General features: G+C 41.3%; 1 protein-coding gene and 3 pseudogenes across 1 annotated transcript; all 4 read left to right on the top strand.

The window, feature by feature from the left end:
* Window positions 1,435-3,418, top strand: Cct6a-ps14 (chaperonin containing Tcp1, subunit 6A (zeta 1), pseudogene 14; annotated as a pseudogene).
* On the top strand, window positions 4,653-6,838 carry LOC108349841 (60S ribosomal protein L7a pseudogene; annotated as a pseudogene).
* A 9,170-nt stretch (window positions 6,839-16,008) lies between these two features.
* Window positions 16,009-16,965, top strand: Vom1r34l1 (vomeronasal 1 receptor 34 like 1). Its single transcript, XM_039100488.1, has one exon. The coding sequence runs from the start codon at window positions 16,048-16,050 to the stop codon at window positions 16,963-16,965; it is 918 nt and encodes a 305-aa protein (XP_038956416.1). The 5' UTR covers window positions 16,009-16,047.
* Cct6a-ps6 (chaperonin containing Tcp1, subunit 6A (zeta 1), pseudogene 6) lies at window positions 18,170-20,150 on the top strand (annotated as a pseudogene).

Below are 20,497 nucleotides of genomic sequence, written 5' to 3'. Positions count from 1 at the left end.
GTTCATGCTCAGGAGCCTTAAGAGGTTTGATGTATCAGGACCAAGAAAGCATACCAAGATCCAAACTGGACATCCTCTCCTGAAAGTTCTTGGCAATGTCTTCACTCTGGGCCATAGTGAAACTGTTTTTCCAAACATCAGAAACACCCAACAGTCATACAGGAGACAAGAGTAGGCAAAACTCATTCTGTCAGTGTCTTCCTTAGTTACAAAATTATTTTCTCAGAAGATTAAAATCAAGCATCCACCCTTAACAGTTGCCTCAAAATGATCACAGACACTACAGTCCACAAGATAAATATCTCAAGTAGCTATAACTGTCAGTGTGATGAAGGTTAAAATCAGAGTGGTGGAACGTACTATTGTGACCAAACAACTGTTTTAGCATTTATTTTGCTTATGTGTACTGGATGTGTATATATTTATGGGGATTTCCTTCCCTTAAGAAAAATTGGTGCCCAGTGGACGGGGAAGCTCTGGGTCCTGCTAAGACTGAACCACCAGTGAACTAGACTGTTGGGGGGAGGGTGGCAATGGGGGAAGGGTTGGGAGGGGAATACACATAAGGAAGGGGAGAGGGGAGGGGGATGTTTGCCCGGAAACCGGGAAAGGGAATAACACTCGACATGTATATAAGAAATACTCAAGTTAATTAAAAAAAAAAAGCAGACAGAGCAGAGAGAGTAATGAGCAGAGCAGAGCAGAACAGGTAGGCTTCTTAGCATGAGACAGTTTTCATCTTACTGACAAGTACAGGGCTTTTTCATACTCAATACAAAGGTTGAAGTTTTTTCTTTCTCTAAGCAATAAAGGTTAGAAGTTATTTTTCCAAAAAAAAAAAGAAATAGAAAAAGAAAAATTGGTGCCATACCCCTAGAACTGGTGTTACAAATATAGGTTCTAAGACTCAAACCCTGATCCAATGTTAATGTGTCCAGGGCTCTAAACTGCTGAGCCATCTCTCCATCCTCCTGAGAAATTTATCTGATTCATTTGACACTTCATTTCCAAATTGGTGGAAAAAAATCACTAATAACAGCCATAGTGAATGATCTTTAAATAATTGAATAGGAAACAACAATTTGTATATTATAATTTGAAGACTAGAATCACACTGAGTTACAAAATTAATGTTGAGGTCTCATATACATTTTCTCAGACTTGGACCACCATTAAAACTGACAGAAATATTTCACCAGTTCTTGATCATAACACAGGCCAGAATAAGAGGCAACAAGATAGTTCAGCATGTAAAGCACTCTCCACTTAGAATAGAACACCTGAGTTCCAGCCCCTGGTTCAATACAGTGGAGAGAACAAACTCCTACAAGGTGTACTCTGACTTCCTCAAATCTGTGCTTGAGCATGTCCACACACAGTAAAGAAATAAAGTATAGGAGAAGATGCACGTAGAGCACGTTCTTCTTGGCATCTCCCTGAGCTAGACCAGCCATGGCGGTGGTGAAGACCTTAAATCCTAAAACCGAGGTAGCCCGAGAGCAGGCAGCGCTGGTGGTGAACAGTAGCGCGGCACTGGTCCTGCAGGATGTTCTGAGGACCAACTTGGGCCTAAAGACACCATGAAGAAGCTTGTATCTGGTGCCGAAGACATTAAACTTATTAAAGATGGCAATGTGCTGATTCATGAAATGCAAATTCAACACCCAACAGCCTCTTTGATAGCAAAAGTGGCTACAGCCCAGGATGACATAACTGGCGATGGCACTATATCCAATGTCCTCATCATCAGGGAGCTGCTCAAACAAATAGACCTCTATGTTTCTGAAGGTCTTCATCCCAGAATAATATCTGAAGGTTTTGAAGCTGCAAAGGAAAAAGCTCTCCAGTTTTTGGAACAAGTTAAAGTAAGCAAAGAGATTGACAGAGAAACACTCATCAATATGGCCAGGGCATCTCTGCTGAAGTTCATGCTGAACTTGCTGTCTTGACAGAGGCTGTGGTGGACTCCATTTTGGCCATTAGGGAAGAAGATGAGCCCATTGACCTCTTCATGTTGAGATCATGGAGATGAACCATAAATCTGAAAGTGATACAGCTGAATCAGAGGGCTCGTTTTGGATCATGGGGTGTGGCATCCTGATATGAAGAAAAGAGTAGAAAGTGCCTACATCCTCACATGCAACGTGTCCTTGGAGTATGAGAAGACAGAAGGGAATTCTGGGTCTTTTACCAGAGTGCGGAAGAGAGAGAGAAACTAGTAAAGACTGAAGGAAAATTCATTGAAGATAGAGTTAAAAGAAATAGAACTGAAAAAGAAAGTTTGTGGTGATTCAGATAAAGGATTTGTTGTTATTAATCAAAAGGGGATTGACCCCTTTTCTTTAGATGCCCTTGTGAATGAAGGTATCATAGCTCTATGTAGACCCAAGAGGAGAAACATGGAAAGGCTGACACTTGTGGTGGGATAGTTATGAACTTGTCTGTTGACCTGAATCCTGACTGTTTGGGACATGCAGGTCTTGTCTATGAGTATACACTGGGTGAGGAAAAGTTCACCGTTATGAAGAAATGTGACAATCTCCAGTCTGTCACTTTACTGGCTAAAGGACCAAATAAGCACACACTGACTCAGATCAAGGATGCAATCAGAGATGGCTTGAGGGCTGTCAAAATGTTATTGATGATGGCTGTGCTGTCATGGGTGCAGGTGAATTAGAAGTGGCACTGGCCGAGGCTCTGATTAAATACAAGCCCAGTGTGAAGGGCAGAGCTCAGCTTGGGGTTCAGACATTTTTTAGATTCCTTGCTCATCATTCCCAAGGTTCTTGTGCAGAAATCTGGTTTTGACCTTCAGGAAAAAAGAGTTAAAGTTAAAGCTGAACATTCAGAATCCTGTCAGCTTGTAGGGGTGGATCTGAACACAGGTGAGGCGATTGTGGCCACAGAAATGAGTGAGTGGGATAACTACTGTGTAAAGAAGCAGCTGCTTCACTCCTGTACTGCAATGGCCACCAACATTCTCCTGGTTGATGAGATCATGAGAGCTGGGATGTCCTCTCTGAAGGGCTGAAGAAGTCTGCCTGTGATGCTACAGAATGTTGTAGGGAACAGTTATTTTTGTCCAAGCTTCAAGTGATTTGGAAAATAATTTTCTCTCCCTGATAGGAGAAAAGGAACAGGATATTTGGCACCTATTCAAATAAATGATAATACTGTAAATTTTTATTGAGCTTTTTTTTGCATTTAGTGAACACATTCAAAGCAAGTCTTTTGAAATCCACTGAACAAGATGTTTTTGTTATAGTGCTACAAAATTACACAATAAGATAAGCGTTGTTGTCTACCTATTTCCTTAAGTGTTCTTTGAAATTTTGGAATGGTTTTCTCCTAAATAAGGCATGGTGATGCATGCGTGTAAGCCTAGCACTTTGAAAATAAAGTCAGAGGTTCTGCACCATCTCAGGCTACAGGATAAAAAGAAACAAAGTATAGTTTCATAGTTTAATCAGTTCAGTGTACTCTGTATCACTGATCTCTGCCTCTTAATCTGTATATTCCCTTATGTCTAGTCATACCTAAGGGGTAATTTATTAGGTTATATTATCTACTACCCTTATAATACTTATTCCAACCCAATCTCTTCCAACCACCTAATACCTGGTAGTATAGAAAATATGTTAAAGAGGAAAAAGGAGTGTAGATATCTTAAGAATCTTTCAGGCTGAATAGAGTTATTGGGTTCCTTGTGGTAAATTCAATTTCTATCATCAATACATCTCCAACCAGCAGTCCAACAAAACAGCCAAACAGCAGTCAGGCAATAGCAAAATAAGCAAGAGGAACAGCAGCAAGACGAATTGGCATCAGCAGGCAGAGCAGTAGCCACCACAGGCCCTCTTTGGGATCTCAAATTTATATCCTCTCAAGAGTCCCCAGAAATCCAAACTAAAACTATCTGCTTCTGGAAAAAATCATTCCCCTCCTAAAGCATAAGACACCAACAGTGGCTGTGGGCAATCTGAAACAGCCCCATGCCCCACATCTGGGATTAAAACAAAATCATATTTGCATAACTTGGTTTCTCAAGTAATGAAAATTATCACTATAATAATCATCACTGTATGTACAGATAACCTGCTACACAATGATCTCCCCGATGCTCACATATTTCAGTTGTAATCATGCCAGCATGACCAAACACTTTGGCCCCTAGATACAGGAATCTATTCTTCATCTCTGCTAATTTGCCAATTGATCATATGAAATAAATAGAGCCACACTCTGATTCTATTTGGTGTTGATTTGACTGACACATTGCAAAACCCATGAATAATAACCAGAATGCTACAGGCTAAGAAAGAATTTTCATTCTGCATATAGATTAATCTAGTAGATAATTTTTGGGGACATAAGATATACAGTAAATACTAGTGATGATCATATGTGGCCAGAGTGTCTCTTTTAATCCCACAACTCTTAAAGATTAAAACTCGAGGTATCATTTAATTAAAATTTCTTATGAACAAGGAAAGGGCACTTAGATAATATAGAAATACAAAGCAGGATTGAAGAACATATTTCATGTACTGACAACAGCTTTGGGGATTTGGGGATAGCCCCCATGCCAGTTGATCAGGACCCATATGAAGACCAAGGTTCACAATGCTACATATGTTCAGAGAGGCCTAAATATGGCCTGTTTATGTTCTTTACACGGTGATTCAGAATCTAAGAGCCCCAAGGGTTCAGGTTAGTTGATTCTATTGGTCTTTCTGTTGACTTACTCTCTCCTTTGGAGCCAGCAATCCATTCTCCATTTCTCCCATAAGAGTCCCTATGTTCCATTGACTGTTTTTGGATGCCTATCTTGTCCAAGAGATGCAGCCTACCTACAAGTCCCTGACAATTGCAGATTTCCATTCATTTTCACGGCTATTTAGCCCTCTGCCCTGTCTTCCCCAAACCTAATGCTGAACCCTTCATCCCCTCTTTCAGCAGGTTCCCTCCCTTCATTTGCCTCTTATGACTATCTTATTCCTCTTTCTAACTGGGAATCAATCATGCTAGAGTTTGCCTTCCCTCTTGTTTAGCTTCTTTGTGTCAGTGGAATGTCACAGGAGTATCCTGTATTTTATGACTAATATCCACTTATAAGTGAGTACATACCTGCATTCTGGTGGAAGTGCAAAAGTGTACAACTATTTTGGAAATCAATTTGAAAGATTCTCAGGAAACTGGGAGTAGTTGTAAATCAAGACCTAGCTATACACCTCCTGGACATATACCCAAAAGATGAGCCAACATCCCACAAAGATTTTTTTCCTTTACATTTTTTATTGGACTTTTTTAATTACTTAATTTTTTTCTCCATCTTTATTAACTTGGGCATCTCTTATTTCGATTGTTATTCCCTTTCCTGGTTTCAGGCCAACATCCCTCTAAGCCCTCTCCTTCCCCTTCTCTATGGGTGTTCCCCTCCCCCTCCTCCCCCTATTACTGCCCTCCCCCCAACAATCACATTCACTGGGGGTTCAGTGTCGGCAGGACCAAGGGCTTCCCCTTCCACTGGTGCTCTTACTAGGCTATTCATTGATACCTATGAGGTTGGAGCCCAGGATCAGTCCATGTATAGTCTTTGGGTAGTGGCTTAGTCCCTGGAAGCCCTGGTTGGTTGGCATTGTTGTTCATATGGTGTCTTGAGCCCCTTCAAGCTCTTTCAGTCCTTTCTCTGATTCCTTCAACGGTGGTCCCATTCTCAGTCAGTGGTTTAATGATGGCATTCGCCTATGTATTTGCTGTATTCTGGCGTGTCTCTCAGGAGAGTTCTATATCTGGTTCCTGTGAGCCTGCACTTCTTTGCTTCATCCATCTTATCTAGTTTGGTGGCTGTATATGTATGGGCCACATGTGGGGCAGGCTCTGAATGGGTGTTCCTTCTGCCTCTGTTCTACACTTTGCCTCCATATTCCCTCCCAAGGGTATTCTTGTTCCCCTTTTTAAAGAAGGAGTGCTCTCTCCTCCAGCCGAGCAAGATGCCCAACGGAAAGAAGGCCAAGGGGAAGAAGGTGGCCTGGCCCCAGCTGTGGTCAAGAAACAGGAGTCCAAAAAGGTGGTCAATCCTTTGTTTGAGAAAAGGCCTAAGAACTTCGGCATTGGGTAGGACATCCAGCCCAATGAGATCCAAAAGAGATCTCGCACGCTTCATTAAATGGTCCCACTACATCAGGCTGCAGCGGCAAAGAGCCATCCTCTATAAGCGGCTCAGAGTACCTCCTGCCATCAACAAGTTCACCCAGGCCCTGGACAGGCAAACAGTGACTCAGCTGCTTAAGCTTGCCCACAAGTACAGGCCAGAGACAAAGCAGGAGAAGAAGCAGAGGCTGCTGGCCCACGCTGAGAAGATAGCTGCTGGCAAAGTGGGACGTCCCAACTAAGAGACCGCCTGTCCTCTGAGCAGGGGTCAATACAGTCACCACCTTGGTGGAGAACAAGAAGGCTCAGCTGGTGGTGATTGCCCATGATGTAGACCCCATTGAGCTGGTGGTTTTCCTCCCTGCCCTTTGTCGAAAGATGGGGGTGCCCTACTGCATCATCAAGGAAAAGGCCAGGCTGGGGTTCCTGGTCCACAGGAAGACATGCACCACTGTTGCCTTCACACAGGTTAACTCGGAAGACAAGGGTGCTCTGGCTAAGCTGGTGGAAGCTATTAGGACCAATTATAATGACAGATATGACGAGATCTGCCGCCACTGGGGAGGCAACGTCCTGGGTCCTAAGTCTGTGGCTCGCATTGCCAAGCTGGAAAAGGCAAAGGCTAAAGAACTCGCCACTAAGCTGGGTTAAATGTACACTTAAGTTTTCTGTACATAAATATAATTACAAAAAAAAAGGAGTGCACCCAAATCCTGTGGGAGGGAGAGCTAGACCTTCAGAGGGGCAGACACGCCTGGGAAGCCACAAAGATACTTGATCAAGTATGTTTATAGCAGCTTTATTCATAATAGCCAGGAACTGGAAACAACCTATCTGTTCCTCATCTGAGGAAAATGAAGAGCAAGTAGTACATCTACACAATGGAACACTATTCAGCTATTTAAAAGCAAGGCATTATGAATTTTGCAGAGAAATGGTTGGAACTTGAGAATATCGTCATGAGTGAGGTAACCCAGTCCAATAAGGACATTCATGGTTTTTTTCTCATTTTTTTGAGACAGGATAAACAGTGTACCTCCAGTTGTCATTCAACTGACTCACTAAGCCAGACTGGCTGGCTGACGAGCCACCTGTCTCTGCCTCTGCCTCTGTAGTGATGAAATTCAATAAATGCATGAGAAATCACTGCCCTACTCCAACTGATGTATTTGTACAAAATTGACATCTATATACTCAGCAATGATATACTCACCTTTTCTCAGTGGTGGTTTACAGACTGCTATGCCATTTATATTCTCTCTCTCTCTCTCTCTCTCTCTCTCTCTCTCTCTCTCTCTCTCTCTCAGTTGAGTATTCTGCTGTCCTTTGACGGAAAAGGATCTGTGAATGAATTTCACTGTGGATGAATTCAACTCAGATTCTGTTTTGGCTTCAAATATTTGCAAAGTAGTTGACACATATTTTGCACACTTTCACTTGTGTTATTTTAGGGTGGTTAGGTATAAAGGAGTATTAAAACCTAGCGCTTAAGTTCTTGAAAAATTTAGATGCTTCCAGGCTAATTAGGTTTCAATGCTTCTTGCCTATATGATCCTTGCCAACCCTTAAAGCTTTCAACCAAACCCCAGTGTTCACAGATAAAATGGATGTGCTATAGTAACTAGCTCATACATCTGTTTTCTTTGCCTTAAGATTTTTATTTTTGAATGTACATGTCAGTTTCTGACTACTAATCTTTACACATGAATGCAGTGCCTAAGAAGGTCAGAAGGGTGAGTTGAATCTTGTGGTGCTAGAGTCACAGATAGCTCTCAGCCAACTAACACTGGTGCTGGAAACCAAACCCAGATCATCTAGAAGAGTAATACATGTCCTTAGTAGCTGGGCCATCTCCCTATCCTCAAGAATTTGTTACTTAGTAAGAAGGCAATAGGTCTTTCTCATTACTTTTGGGCATATACCTGAAGGACACTTCATCCTAATACAAAGACATGTGCTCAACCATGATTATTACTGCTGTATTCATTCATAATAGCCAGAAACAAGAAACAGCCTAGAAGTCATAACCAAAGAAATGATAAAGAAAAGGTGTGACATTTGCAGAATGGAGTAATACTCAGATGTTTTAAAAGAGGTATCATGTACATAGAGGGATCCATGGCTCCAGAGACATAAGTAGCAGAGAACGGCCTTGTCTGACATCAATGGGAGGGGAGGTCCTTGGTTCTATTGAAGTTTGATGCCCCAGGGTAGGGGGATGGTGGAGGAGCAGGGCAGGAGAGGATGGGTAGGTGAGGGACTTGTAATGGCAAAAGGGAGGGAGGAGAGGGAGTTTGTGGGATGGGGGACTTGTGGAGAGGTAATCTGGAAGAGGTACATTTGAGATGTAAATAAATAGAATGTTTAATTAAAAAAGAAGAAAAGAGGTGTCACGAAGTTTGTAGTCAAATGACTAGAGTTAGAAAAGAATTATCCTGAGTGAGGTTGTAAGACCCCGACCCTCAGTCAGTGGAACTTACTTTGAGATGCCCCGAAGACACCGAAAAATAGATAGATGCAAAAGCAGGAGGTTTATTTTCCAGCACAATGGCATCGACCCTCAATCAGTCCTTCAAGGCAAGTGATTAGAAGGCAACCCTGAAGGTCTATTACAAGCAGTTTTTACACTCTTTAGGGGCACAAGTGACATCAGCAAGGTTACAGTTCAAACTTATTGGCTAAGCATATTGTCCTTTAAATCTATTGGCTAAGAAGCATTAGTCAGTATATTTGGAGAATTTTCTACTCCAGAATGTTCCTGTAGGTGGAGAATGGAACTTGGCCTAGCCTTAACCCAAGGCGAAAAGCTGGAACCTAGCCTAGTTTTGACTGGAGGCAGGTGAGTATATGGCTGGTGAAAGATCCTGGGGTCCTTCAAGGTAACCAAGACACAGAAAGATAAATATGGTATGTATTTCTTATACTTGCACATTAGACATTAAATAAATGATAAGCTACAAAGGAGATTGGTATATAGAAATGCTCTATTGAGGAACACATGGGTTTCCATTGAATGGAAGGGGGAAATAGCTATTCTGAGTCAACTATGGGGGTAGGGGGGTTGGAACAGGACCCGGAGTGCAAGGGACCATAGGGTTGAGAGAGGGCATTTGGGGAGAGAGAGATAGAATTGGGTGGGGGCATATGAAAGATGTTATGAAAACTTATGGCCGTGAAAATTTACTAACATATATGAAAATGATCTTACTGAAGTTTTCTATTAGCTGAGGATATAGCTGAGGATATAGAAGACCCAACTGACCAACTCTTATCATAAAACAAGTATAGGGACTCTATTGTGTTCCATGGAATTGTTGGTCAAAGTTGTCCCATAGAAATAAGTGTCTATATATCCCAGGCTATTGTTAAGACAATGGTTTGTTCTCCACAAACTGAGAGTGGGGTATGCTTACCTAGGACGACACCCATATACTCATTCAAAATGGAGAAATTGAGCTAATGGAGCCTTCATTCCTATACCAAGTGTCTTTGGTATGGAAAAGTACTCTGCAGGCTACCAGAAGGGAGACATAAACACCAGCTCAGCCACAAAACTTTTGGCCTACAATCTGTCCTGCATAAAAGATATGTTAGTTCAATGGTGGCACAGAACTCGTGGGAGTAGCCAACTAATGTCTGATTTGTCATAAGGTCCCACAACACAGACAGAACACATACTCAAGCATTGTCAGGTGACCAAAACCAGAAACCAGATAGTCTACCTGCCTATGGTAAGATCAAATACAACATGTTAAAAGAAAAGCATCAATAAAATGACTTCTAATGATATTTGCTATACTCAGAGATCAGTGTATTATTCAGTTATAATCAGAGAAGATTCTTCCTATGGCAGACGGAAACAGATGCAGAGATTCACAGCCAGACATCATGTGAATGGAGAGTCCTTAGAACACGCAGCTCTAAGTCAGATGTCTTCATCAAATCCCACCTCTCATAGCTCTGAAGAAGAGGAGTCCAGAGTATAAGAGCCATGGGAATGAAGGACACTAGGAGAACTAGACCCACTAAATCAACTGAGCAAACTGCATATGAGTGCACAGAGACTGAAATATCAAGCACAGGGCTCACACGGGTCTGCATCAGATTTCCTGCACATATATTAATGTTTTCAGCTTAGTATTTTTATGGAACACCTGAGTGTGGGGATGAATGGGTCTCTGATTACTATGCCTTCTCTCAAGGTGCTTTTCCTTCTATTTAGTTGACTAGTCCAATTACAATGTGACCTATATTCTATTTTGTATCACTTGGTTGTTATCTCTTAGAAGGCCATTCTTTTCTTATGAGAGGTAGAAAGAGTGTGGATCTGGAGGGGGAGAAGGACTTGGATGAGTAAGAGGAGGGGAATTGTAATCAAGATACAGCCCAGTCAGTGTTAAGATTGCTTTGCTGAGTTTGAACCCTAGTATGTATTGAAAATGCTAAGTATGCAACCAAAGAGCATACAAGGAGAGGTCCATGCCTCCAGCTACAAATGTCATCGAGGATTGCCTTATCTCTTATCAATGGGCAGAGAGTCCCTTGGTCCTATGGAAGCTTGGTGCTCCAGTGATGCCACAGGGGCATGCAAGAGTGGTAAGGTGAGAGTGAGTGAGTAGATGGAGGAGTACATTCATAGAGGCAAAGGGGAAAAGGATGGTGTCTTAGGGTTTTATTGTGTGAACAGACACCATGACCAAGGCAACTCTTCTTTTTTTTTTTTATTAACTTGAGTATTTCTTATATACATTTCAAGTGTTATTCCCTTTCCCGGTTTCCGGGCAAACATCCCCCTCCCCCCTCCCCTTCCTTATGGGTGTTCCCCTCCCAACCCTCCCCCCATTGCCGCCCTCCCCCCATAGTCTAGTTCACTGGGGGATCAGTCTTAGCAGGACCCAGGGCTTCCCCTTCCACTGGTGCTCTTACTAGGATATTCATTGCTACCTATGGGGTCAGAGTCCAGGGTCAGTCCATGTATAGTCTTTAGGTAGTGGCTTAGTCCCTGGAAGCTCTGGTTGCTTGGCATTGTTGTTCATATGGGGTCTCGAGCCCCTTCAAGCTCTTCCAGTTCTTTCTCTGATTCCTTCAACGGGGGTCCTATTCTCAGTTCAGTGGTTTGCTGCTGGCATTCGCCTCTGTATTTGCTGTATTCTGGCTGTGTCTCTCAGGAGCGATCTACATCCGGCTCCTGTCGGTCTGCACTTCTTTGCTTCATCCATCTTGTCTAATTGGGTGGCTCTATATGTATGGGACCAAGGCAACTCTTATAAGAACAACATGTAATTGAAGCTAGCTTACAGGCTCAGTTCATTATGATCAAGGCAGAAACATGGCAGCATCCTGGCAAGATTGGTGCAGGAGGAGCTGAGAGTTCTATATCTTCATTTGAAAGCTGCTAGCAGAATACTGACTTCCAGGCAGCTAGGATGAGGGTCTTATAGCCCATACCCATAGTGATAAACCTACCCCAGTTGGGCCACACCTTATTTTTTACTTAATCATTTTTTTATTAACTTGAGTAATTCTTATTTACATTTCGAATGTTATTCCCTTTCCCGGTTTCCAGGCCAACATAACCCTCCCCCTCCCTTCTTTATGGGTGTTCCCCTCCCCATCCTCCACCCATTACCACCCTCCCCACAACAGTCACATTCACTGGGGGGTTCAGTCTTATCAGGATCAAGGGCTTCCCCTTCCACTGGTGCTCTTACTAGGCTATTCATTGCTACCTATGAGGTCAGAGTACAGGGTCAGTCCATGCATAGACTTTGGGTAGTGGCTTAGTCCCTGGAAGCTCTGGTAGGTTGGCATTGTTGTTTATATGGGGTCTCAAGCCCCTTGAAGCTCTTCTAGTCCTTTCTCTGATTCCTTCAATGGGGGTCCTGTGCTCAGTTCAGTGGTTTGCTGCTGGCATTCGCCTCTGTATTTGCTGTATTCTGGCTGTGTCTCTCAGGAGAGATCTACATCCAGGATCCTGTCGGTCTGCACTTCTTTGCTTCATCCATCTTGTCTAATTGGGTGGCTGTATATGTATCAGTCACATGTGGGGCAGGCTCTGACTGGGTGTTCCTTCTGCCTCTGTTTTAATCTTTGCCTCTCTATTCCCTGCCAAGGGTATTCTTGTTCCCCTTTTAAAGAAGGAGTGAAGCTTTCACATTTTGATCATCCGTCTTGAGATTCATGTGTTCTGTACATCTAGGGTAATTCAAGCATTTGGGCTAATATCCACTTATCAATGAGGGCATACCGTGTGTGTTTTTCTGTGATTGGGTTACCTCACAAAGGATGATATTTTCCAGTTCCAACCATTTGCCTATGATTTCATAAAGGCATTCTTTTGATAGCTGAGTAATATTCCATTGTGTAGATGTACCACATTTTCTGTATCCATTCCTCTGTTGAAGGGCATCTGGGTTCTTTCCAGCTTCTGGCTATTATAAATAAGGCTGCTATGAACATAGTGGAGCACGTGTCTTTGTTATATGTTGGGGCATCTTTTGGGTATATGATCAAGAGAGGTATAGCTGGGTCCTCACGTAGTTCAATGTCCAATTTTCTGAGGAACCTCCAGACTGATTTTCAGAATGGTTTTACCAGTCTGCAATCCCACCAACAATGGAGGAGTGTTCCTCTTTCTCCACAACCTTGCCAGCATCTGCTATCACCTGAGTTTTTGATCTTAGCCATTCTCACTGGTGTGAGGTGAAATCTCAGGGTTGTTTTGGTTTGCATTTCACTTATGACTGAAGATGGTGAACATTTCTTTAGGTGTTTCTCAGCCATTCGGCATTCCTCAGCTGTTAATTCTTTGTTTAGTTCTGAACCCCATTTTTAATAGGGTTATTTGTCTCCCTGCAGTCTAACTTATTGAGTTCTTTGTATATTTTGGATATAAGGCCTCTATCTGTTGTAGGATTGGTAAAAGTCTTTTCCCAATCTGTTGGTTGCCATTTTCTCCTAACCACAGTGTCCTTTGCCTTACAAAAGCTTTGCAGTTTTCTGAGATCCCATTTGTTGATTCTTGACCTTAGAGCATAAGCCATTGGTGTTTTGTTCAGGAAATTTATTGCAGTGCCCATGTGTTCCAGATGCTGCCCCAGTTTTTCTTCTATTAGTTTGAGTGTATCTGGTTTGATGTGGAGGTCCTTGATCCACTTGGACTTAAGCTTTGTACAGGGTGATAAGCATGGATCAATCTGCATTCTTCTACATGTTGACCTCCAGTTGAACCAGCACCATTTGCTGAAAATGCTATCTTTTTTCCATTGGATGGTTTTGGCTCCTTTGTCAAAAATCAAGTGACCATACGTGTGTGGGTTCATTTCTGGGTCTTCAATTCTGTTCCATTAGTCTATCTGTCTGTCTCTGTACCAATACCATGCAGTTTTTATCACTATTGCTCTGTAATACTGCTTGAGTTCAGGGATAGTGATTCCCCCTGAAGTCCTTTTATTGTTGAGGATAGTTTTAGCTATCCTGGGTTTTTTGTTATTCCAGATGAATTTGCAAATTGTTCTGTCTAACTCTTTGAAGAAATGGATTGGTATTTTGATGGGGATTGCATTGAATCTATAGATCGCTTTTGGTAAAATGGCCATTTTTACTATATTGATCCTGCCAATCCATGAGCATGGGAGATCGTTCCATCTTCTGAGGTTTTCTTCAATTTCTTTCTTCAGAGGCTTGAAGTTCTTATTGTACAGATCTTTTATTTGTTTGGTTAAATTCACACCGAGGTACTTTATATTATTTGTGTCTATTATGAATGGTGTTGTTTCCCTAATTTCTTTCTCGGCTTGTTTCTCTTTTGTGTAGAGGAAGGCGACTAATTTATTTGAGTTAATTTTATACCCAGCCAGTTTGCTGAAGTTGTTTATCAGGTTTAGTAGTTCTGTGGTGGAACTTTTGGGATCACTTAAATATACTATCATATCATCTGCAAATAGTGATAGTTTGACTTCTTCTTTTCTGATCTGTATCCCCTTGACCTCCTATTGTTGTCTGATTGCTTCAAAACATGTCTTTGTTTATATCCAGATTCCTTCTTTACAGAGCAGATTCTCAGATGTTAACAAAATATACTAGAATTCTGATAAGAATTCATGAGTACATCAGAAAATAAGGCACATTCTACCTGAAAAAAAGTGGATTTTGGACTAATCCCAGGATTCAGACAGGAAAGACCACCTACAGTTAACAAAATTGTCAGAAGTATGTGTCCTGGGACAAATATGAGAAAAGTTCAGATGAAGCAGCTTCCTGGGCAATTGCAGAACCTGAATGACATGTTGCTGGTTTTCTGGAAGGACTTGGTGTCAGCATAATTTTACAAGAGTGAGATAGTAGGGAGAAAAGTACTCTGTAGAAATGCACATAATGAGTCCCTTGTTCGACCCTTGAGTGCCCAATTAGCATCTGACTACAAGATCAAACCAGAACTTAGATTCTCCCAAAAATGAAAACACTTTCTTAACTTCTGCCCAAATACTTATCAAAATCGATCAAACCCCTAGACATTATCATTAAGCACCAGAAAGTACAATTGGAGATTGGCTCAAGGGATAAATGATTTTTCCTTCATCAGAGATATTCCCAAAACACCATGCAGACAAATGCACTGAAGCCAGAGGTGACACAGTAATAAACTCTCTGAATGATGTCTTTTCCACATACCTTTTCATTTTATGAGAAGTGAAAGCTGGTCTCTGCTGGGTTACCTTCTCAGCATTGCATGGAGAATAAGAATCCAGTCTGAATTTCCTTGTGTTCTTCCTCATGCAGAGTCACACAGAGAACTTCTTAAATGCAACAGGCTCTATGAGATGTGCTTCTATAGGAGCTGTGCTTTGTAGTTGGCCTTCAGATGAGTATCTTCATCCTGACTCAGAAGGTGGAATTCTTCCAACCATAGACTTCTGCTTAAAATTCTCTGCTCCCTTCTTCAATGTACATTATCTTCTGAAGCCAACATGAATCATTATTTCTTTTTGGAGGCTGCAGCTGAACTCAAATATGTTCATATTTTGCTTTCATCTCAATGAAATATCTGTTTCCTGTATTGGCATTCAGCAGAAAACAGCCTTCAATGTGACATCTGTATGTGAGATGTTGAATTTTATCTGGTTAATGGAGGCCCTCATGTTCCTTTAGAATACATATAAATAAGTACAATGCATCAGCTTTCAAAGTATATAATAGTGATTGTGTTAATAATTTTGGAGGGAAGCTGGAGATGATGCAGGTAAGACCCTGGCACAAGAACTTTTAGACCCAAAATTATGATTTGAAAAATATGAATAAGTGAAACTTGTTTGTAAGTGGGCTTTTTCACCGGGAGGATACAAATGTAAACCTATGTTAATCTGTGTGATCAAAACACAGGTGCCTTTATCAAAAATATTTGGTATTTTGTTGTGTGGATAAGTAGCATAAAAATTTCTCAGAAGGCAACAACTTAATTTTCTACAACTAAATTCAGTTACACAACCTTATTGAATATTATATGTAAGAAAATTTTATTCTTTTATGTTGCATTTATGTTTGCTTTTGTTATACTAATCTCTTTCCTGTCTTTATTCAAAGGCAAGTGTCCATACTGTGTTAAAATATGTGCTATTTTGTAGGATATTGAACTACATGACCATAAAAATATAATTGCAATATAAAATTTATCTTGAGACAGGAGTAATTCAATAAGAATAAAATTTTATTCTGAGTTACTCTTCATGCATTGTTCTCTAGGCAAAGTCCCTGTATTGTGGATAGAATAGTATCTCACTGATCAAGAGAAGAAATTTTCCCAAATCAATTTGAAAACATGGACAATAGAACAAAGTATTGAACACAGCAGTATTCCATCTAATCATTATTCTAGCGTTGAGTAAAGCCCTCTCAATGCCCGCCCCTGATAAATCCTTGAAAACCACTGAGGAAGTGGCTCTTCAGATCCTCTTGCTTTGTCAGTTTGGGGTTGGGACTGTGGCCAATATTTTTCTGTTTATCCATAATTTCTCTCCAATCTTAACTGGTTCTCAACAGAGGGCCACACATATGATTTTAACAAACATAGCTGTGGCCAATGCTTTGATTCTCTTCATCACTGTCTTTCCAAACAACATGATGACTTTTGCTCAAAGAAGTCCTCTAACTGACCTCAAATGTAAATTTGAATTCTTCACTCGCCTGGTAGCAAGAAGCACCAACTTGTGTTCCACCTGTGTCCTGAGTATCCAACAGTTTCTCACTCTTGCTCCTATTCATAGAGGTAAAGTTTTGCTTAGAGCAAATGTCCCAAATTTTGCTACTTACTCTTGTTGCAGTTGTTGGTTCTTCAGTGTTTTAAATAATATCTACATTCCAGTTATAGTCACTGGTCCTCAGATAACAGACAATAACACTGATTCAAAAAGAAAGTTGTTCTGTTCCACTTCTGGATTCACTGTAGGCATTGTCTTCTTGAGGTTTATCCATGATGCCACATTCATTAGCATCATGGTCTGGACCAGTGTCTCCATGGTGCTTCTCCTCCATAGACATCGCCAGCGAATGCAGCACATCCTCACTCCCAATCAGGACACCAGAGGTCAAGCTGAGACAAGAGCAACCCATACTATCCTGATGTTGGTGGTCACATTTGTTAGCTGTTATCTTCTACATTTTATTTGTATCATCTTTCAAAACTTTTTTATAGATTCACGTCTCTTTGTGAGGCATGTCAGTGAAGCTTTGATCTTAAGCTTCCCCACAATTTCTCCCTTATTGTTGATCGTCAGAGATCCTAAGGATCCTTGTTCTGTGCGATTCAGCTGTTGAAAACTTGAGTCACAAAGAATGTCAGATACAGAAGACAACTTTCTTAATACCATTAAAAATTTTATTCTATAAATATGTGTTCAATGTCTTTTGTAAAAACGTGCATATTGCACACTACTGCTTATTACATCAAGAGTAAAGAGGAAAATTTGCAAAGGTAGTTCATGCTCAGGAGCCTTAAGAGGTTTGATGTATCAGGACCAAGAAAGCATACCAAGATCCAAACTGGACATCCTCTCCTGAAAGTTCTTGGCAAAGTCTTCACTCTGGGCCATAGTGAAACTGTTTTTCCAAACATCAGAAACACCCAACAGTCATATAGGAGACAAGAGTAGGCAAAACTCATTCTGTCAGTGTCTTCCTTAGTTACAAAATTATTTTCTCAGAAGATTAAAATCAAGCATCCACCCTTAACAGTTGCCTCAAAATGATCACAGACACTACAGTCCACAAGATAAATATCTCAAGTAGCTATAACTGTCAGTGTGATGAAGGTTAAAATCAGAGTGGTGGAACGTACTATTGTGACCAAACAACTGTTTTAGCATTTATTTTGCTTATGTGTACTGGATGTGTATATATTTATGGGATTTCCTTCCCTTAAGAAAAATTGGTGCCATACCTCTAGAACTGGTGTTACAAACAGAGGTAATCCTACAAATACAGATTCTAAGACTCAAACCCTGATCCAATGTCAATGTGTCCAGGGCTCTAAACCGCTGAGCCATCTCTCCATCCTCCTGAGAAATTTATCTGATACATTTGACACTTCATTTCCAATTTGGTGGGAAAATCATTAATAACAGCTATAGTGAATGTTCTATAAATAATAGAAAAGGAAACAACAGTTTGTGTATTATAATTTGAAGACTAGAATCACACTGAGTTACAAAATTAATGTTGAGGTCTCATATACATTTTCGCAGACTTGGACCACCATTAAAACTGACAGAAATATTTCACCAGTTCTTGATCATAACACTGGCCAGAATAAGAGACAACAAGATAGTTCAGCATGTAAAGCACTCTCCACTTAGAATAGAACACCTGAGTTCCAGCCCCTGGTTCAATACAGTGGAGAGAACAAACTCCTACAAGGTGTACTCTGACTTCCTCAAATCTGTGCTTGAGCATGTCCACACACAGTAAAGAAATAAAGTATAGGAGAAGATGCGCTTAGAGCTCGGTCTTCTTGGCATCTCCCTGAGCTAGACCAGCCATGGCGGTGGTGAAGACCTTAAATCCTAAAACCGAGGTAGCCCGAGAGCAGGCAGCGCTGGTGGTGAACAGTAGCGCGGCACTGGTCCTGCAGGATGTTCTGAGGACCAACTTGGGCCTAAAGACACCATGAAGAAGCTTGTATCTGGTGCCGAAGACATCAAACTTACTAAAGATGGCAATGTGCTGATTCATGAAATGCAAATTCAACACCCAACAGCCTCTTTGATAGCAAAAGTGGCTACAGCCCAGGATGACATAACTGGCGATGGCACTATATCCAATGTCCTCATCATCAGGGAGCTGCTCAAACAAATAGACCTCTATGTTTCTGAAGGTCTTCATCCCAGAATAATATCTGAAGGTTTTGAAGCTGCAAAGGAAAAAGCTCTCCAGTTTTTGGAACAAGTTAAAGTAAGCAAAGAGATTGACAGAGAAACACTCATCAATATGGCCAGGGTATCTCTGCTGCAGTTCATGCTGAACTTGCTGTCTTGACAGAGGCTGTGGTGGACTCCATTTTGGCCATTAGGGAAGAAGATGAGCCCATTGACCTCTTCATGTTGAGATCATGGAGATGAACCATAAATCTGAAAGTGATACAGCTGAATCAGAGGGCTCGTTTTGGATCATGGAGTGTGGCATCCTGATATGAAGAAAAGAGTAGAAAGTGCCTACATCCTCACATGCAACGTGTCCTTGGAGTATGAGAAGACAGAAGGGAATTCTGGGTCTTTTACCAGAGTGCGGAAGAGAGAGAGAAACTAGTAAAGACTGAAGGAAAATTCATTGAAGATAGAGTTAAAAGAAATAGAACTGAAAAAGAAAGTTTGTGGTGATTCAGATAAAGGATTTGTTGTTATTAATCAAAAGGGGATTGACCCCTTTTCTTTAGATGCCCTTGTGAATGAAGGTATCATAGCTCTATGTAGACCCAAGAGGAGAAACATGGAAAGGCTGACACTTGTGTTGGGATAGCTATGAACTTGTCTGTTGACCTGAATCCTGACTGTTTGGGACATGCAGGTCTTGTCTATGAGTATACACTGGGTGAGGAAAAGTTCACCGTTATGAAGAAACGTGACAATCTCCAGTCTGTCACTTTACTGGCTAAAGGACCAAATAAGCACACACTGACTCAGATCAAGGATGCAATCAGAGATGGCTTGAGGGCTGTCAAAATGTTATTGATGATGGCTGTGCTGTCGTGGGTGCAGGTGAATTAGAAGTGGCACTGGCCGAGGCTCTGATTAAATACAAGCCCAGTGTGAAGGGCAGAGCTCAGCTTGGGGTTCAGACATTTTTTAGATGCCTTGCTCATCATTCCCAAGGTTCTTGTGCAGAAATCTAGTTTTGACCTTCAGGAAAAAAGAGTTAAAGTTAAAGCTGAACATTCAGAATCCTGTCAGCTTGTAGGGGTGGATCTGAGCACAGGTGAGGCGATGGTGGCCACAGAAATGAGTGACTGGGATAACTACTGTGTAAAGAAGCAGCTGCTTCACTCCTGTACTGTAATGGCCACCAACATTCTCCTGGTTGATGAGATCATGAGAGCTGGGATGTCCTCTCTGAAGGGCTGAAGAAGTCTGCCTGTGATGCTACAGAATGTTGTGGGGGACAGTTATTTTTGTCCAAGCTTCAAGTGATTTGGAAAATAATTTTCTCTCCCTGATAGGAGAAAAGGAACAGGATATTTGGCACCTATTCAAATGATAATACTGTACATTTTTATTGAGCTTTTTTTTTGCATTTAGTGAACACATTCAAAGCAAGTTTTTGAAATCCACTGAACAAGATGTTTTTGTTATAGTGCTACAAAATTACACAATAAGATAAGCGTTGTTGTCTACCTTGTTCCTTAAGTGTTCTTTGAAATTTTGGAATGGTTTTCTCCTAAATAAGGCATGGTGATGCATGCGTGTAAGCCTAGCACTTTGAAAATAAAGTCAGAGGTTCTGCACCAACTCAGGCTACAGGAAAAAAAAAGAAACGAAGTATAGTTTCATAGTTTAATCAGTTCAGTGTACTCTGTATCACTGATCTTTGCCTCTTAATCTGTATATTCCCTTATGTCTAGTCATACCTAAGGGGTAATTTTTTTAAATTAATTAATTAATTTGTTTGTTTATATCCCAAAGGCTACCCCTAGTCCATCCCTCACAAAGTACCTCCCCCACACTCCCCTCCTCTTCTCATCTGAGAGGGTAGGACGCTCCTGGGTATCCCCCCATGCTGGCACATCAAGCTTCTTCCAGATTAGCCCCATACTCTCCCACTGAGGGCAGACAAGGCAGCCATGAATACAGGGCTGCCT

This window comes from Rattus norvegicus, chromosome 1 (genome assembly GCF_036323735.1).
Source record: "Rattus norvegicus strain BN/NHsdMcwi chromosome 1, GRCr8, whole genome shotgun sequence".
Classification (NCBI taxonomy): Eukaryota; Metazoa; Chordata; class Mammalia; order Rodentia; family Muridae; genus Rattus; species Rattus norvegicus.
The sequence above is the reverse complement of the archived record's forward strand: the minus strand, read 5'-3'. Positions and strand labels throughout refer to the sequence as shown.

Bases quoted from the DNA above. Each gene is read 5' to 3' on its own strand.
- Vom1r34l1 (XM_039100488.1), top strand. From the start codon at position 16,048: ATGCCCGCCCCTGATAAATCCTTGAAAACCACTGAGGAAGTGGCTCTT.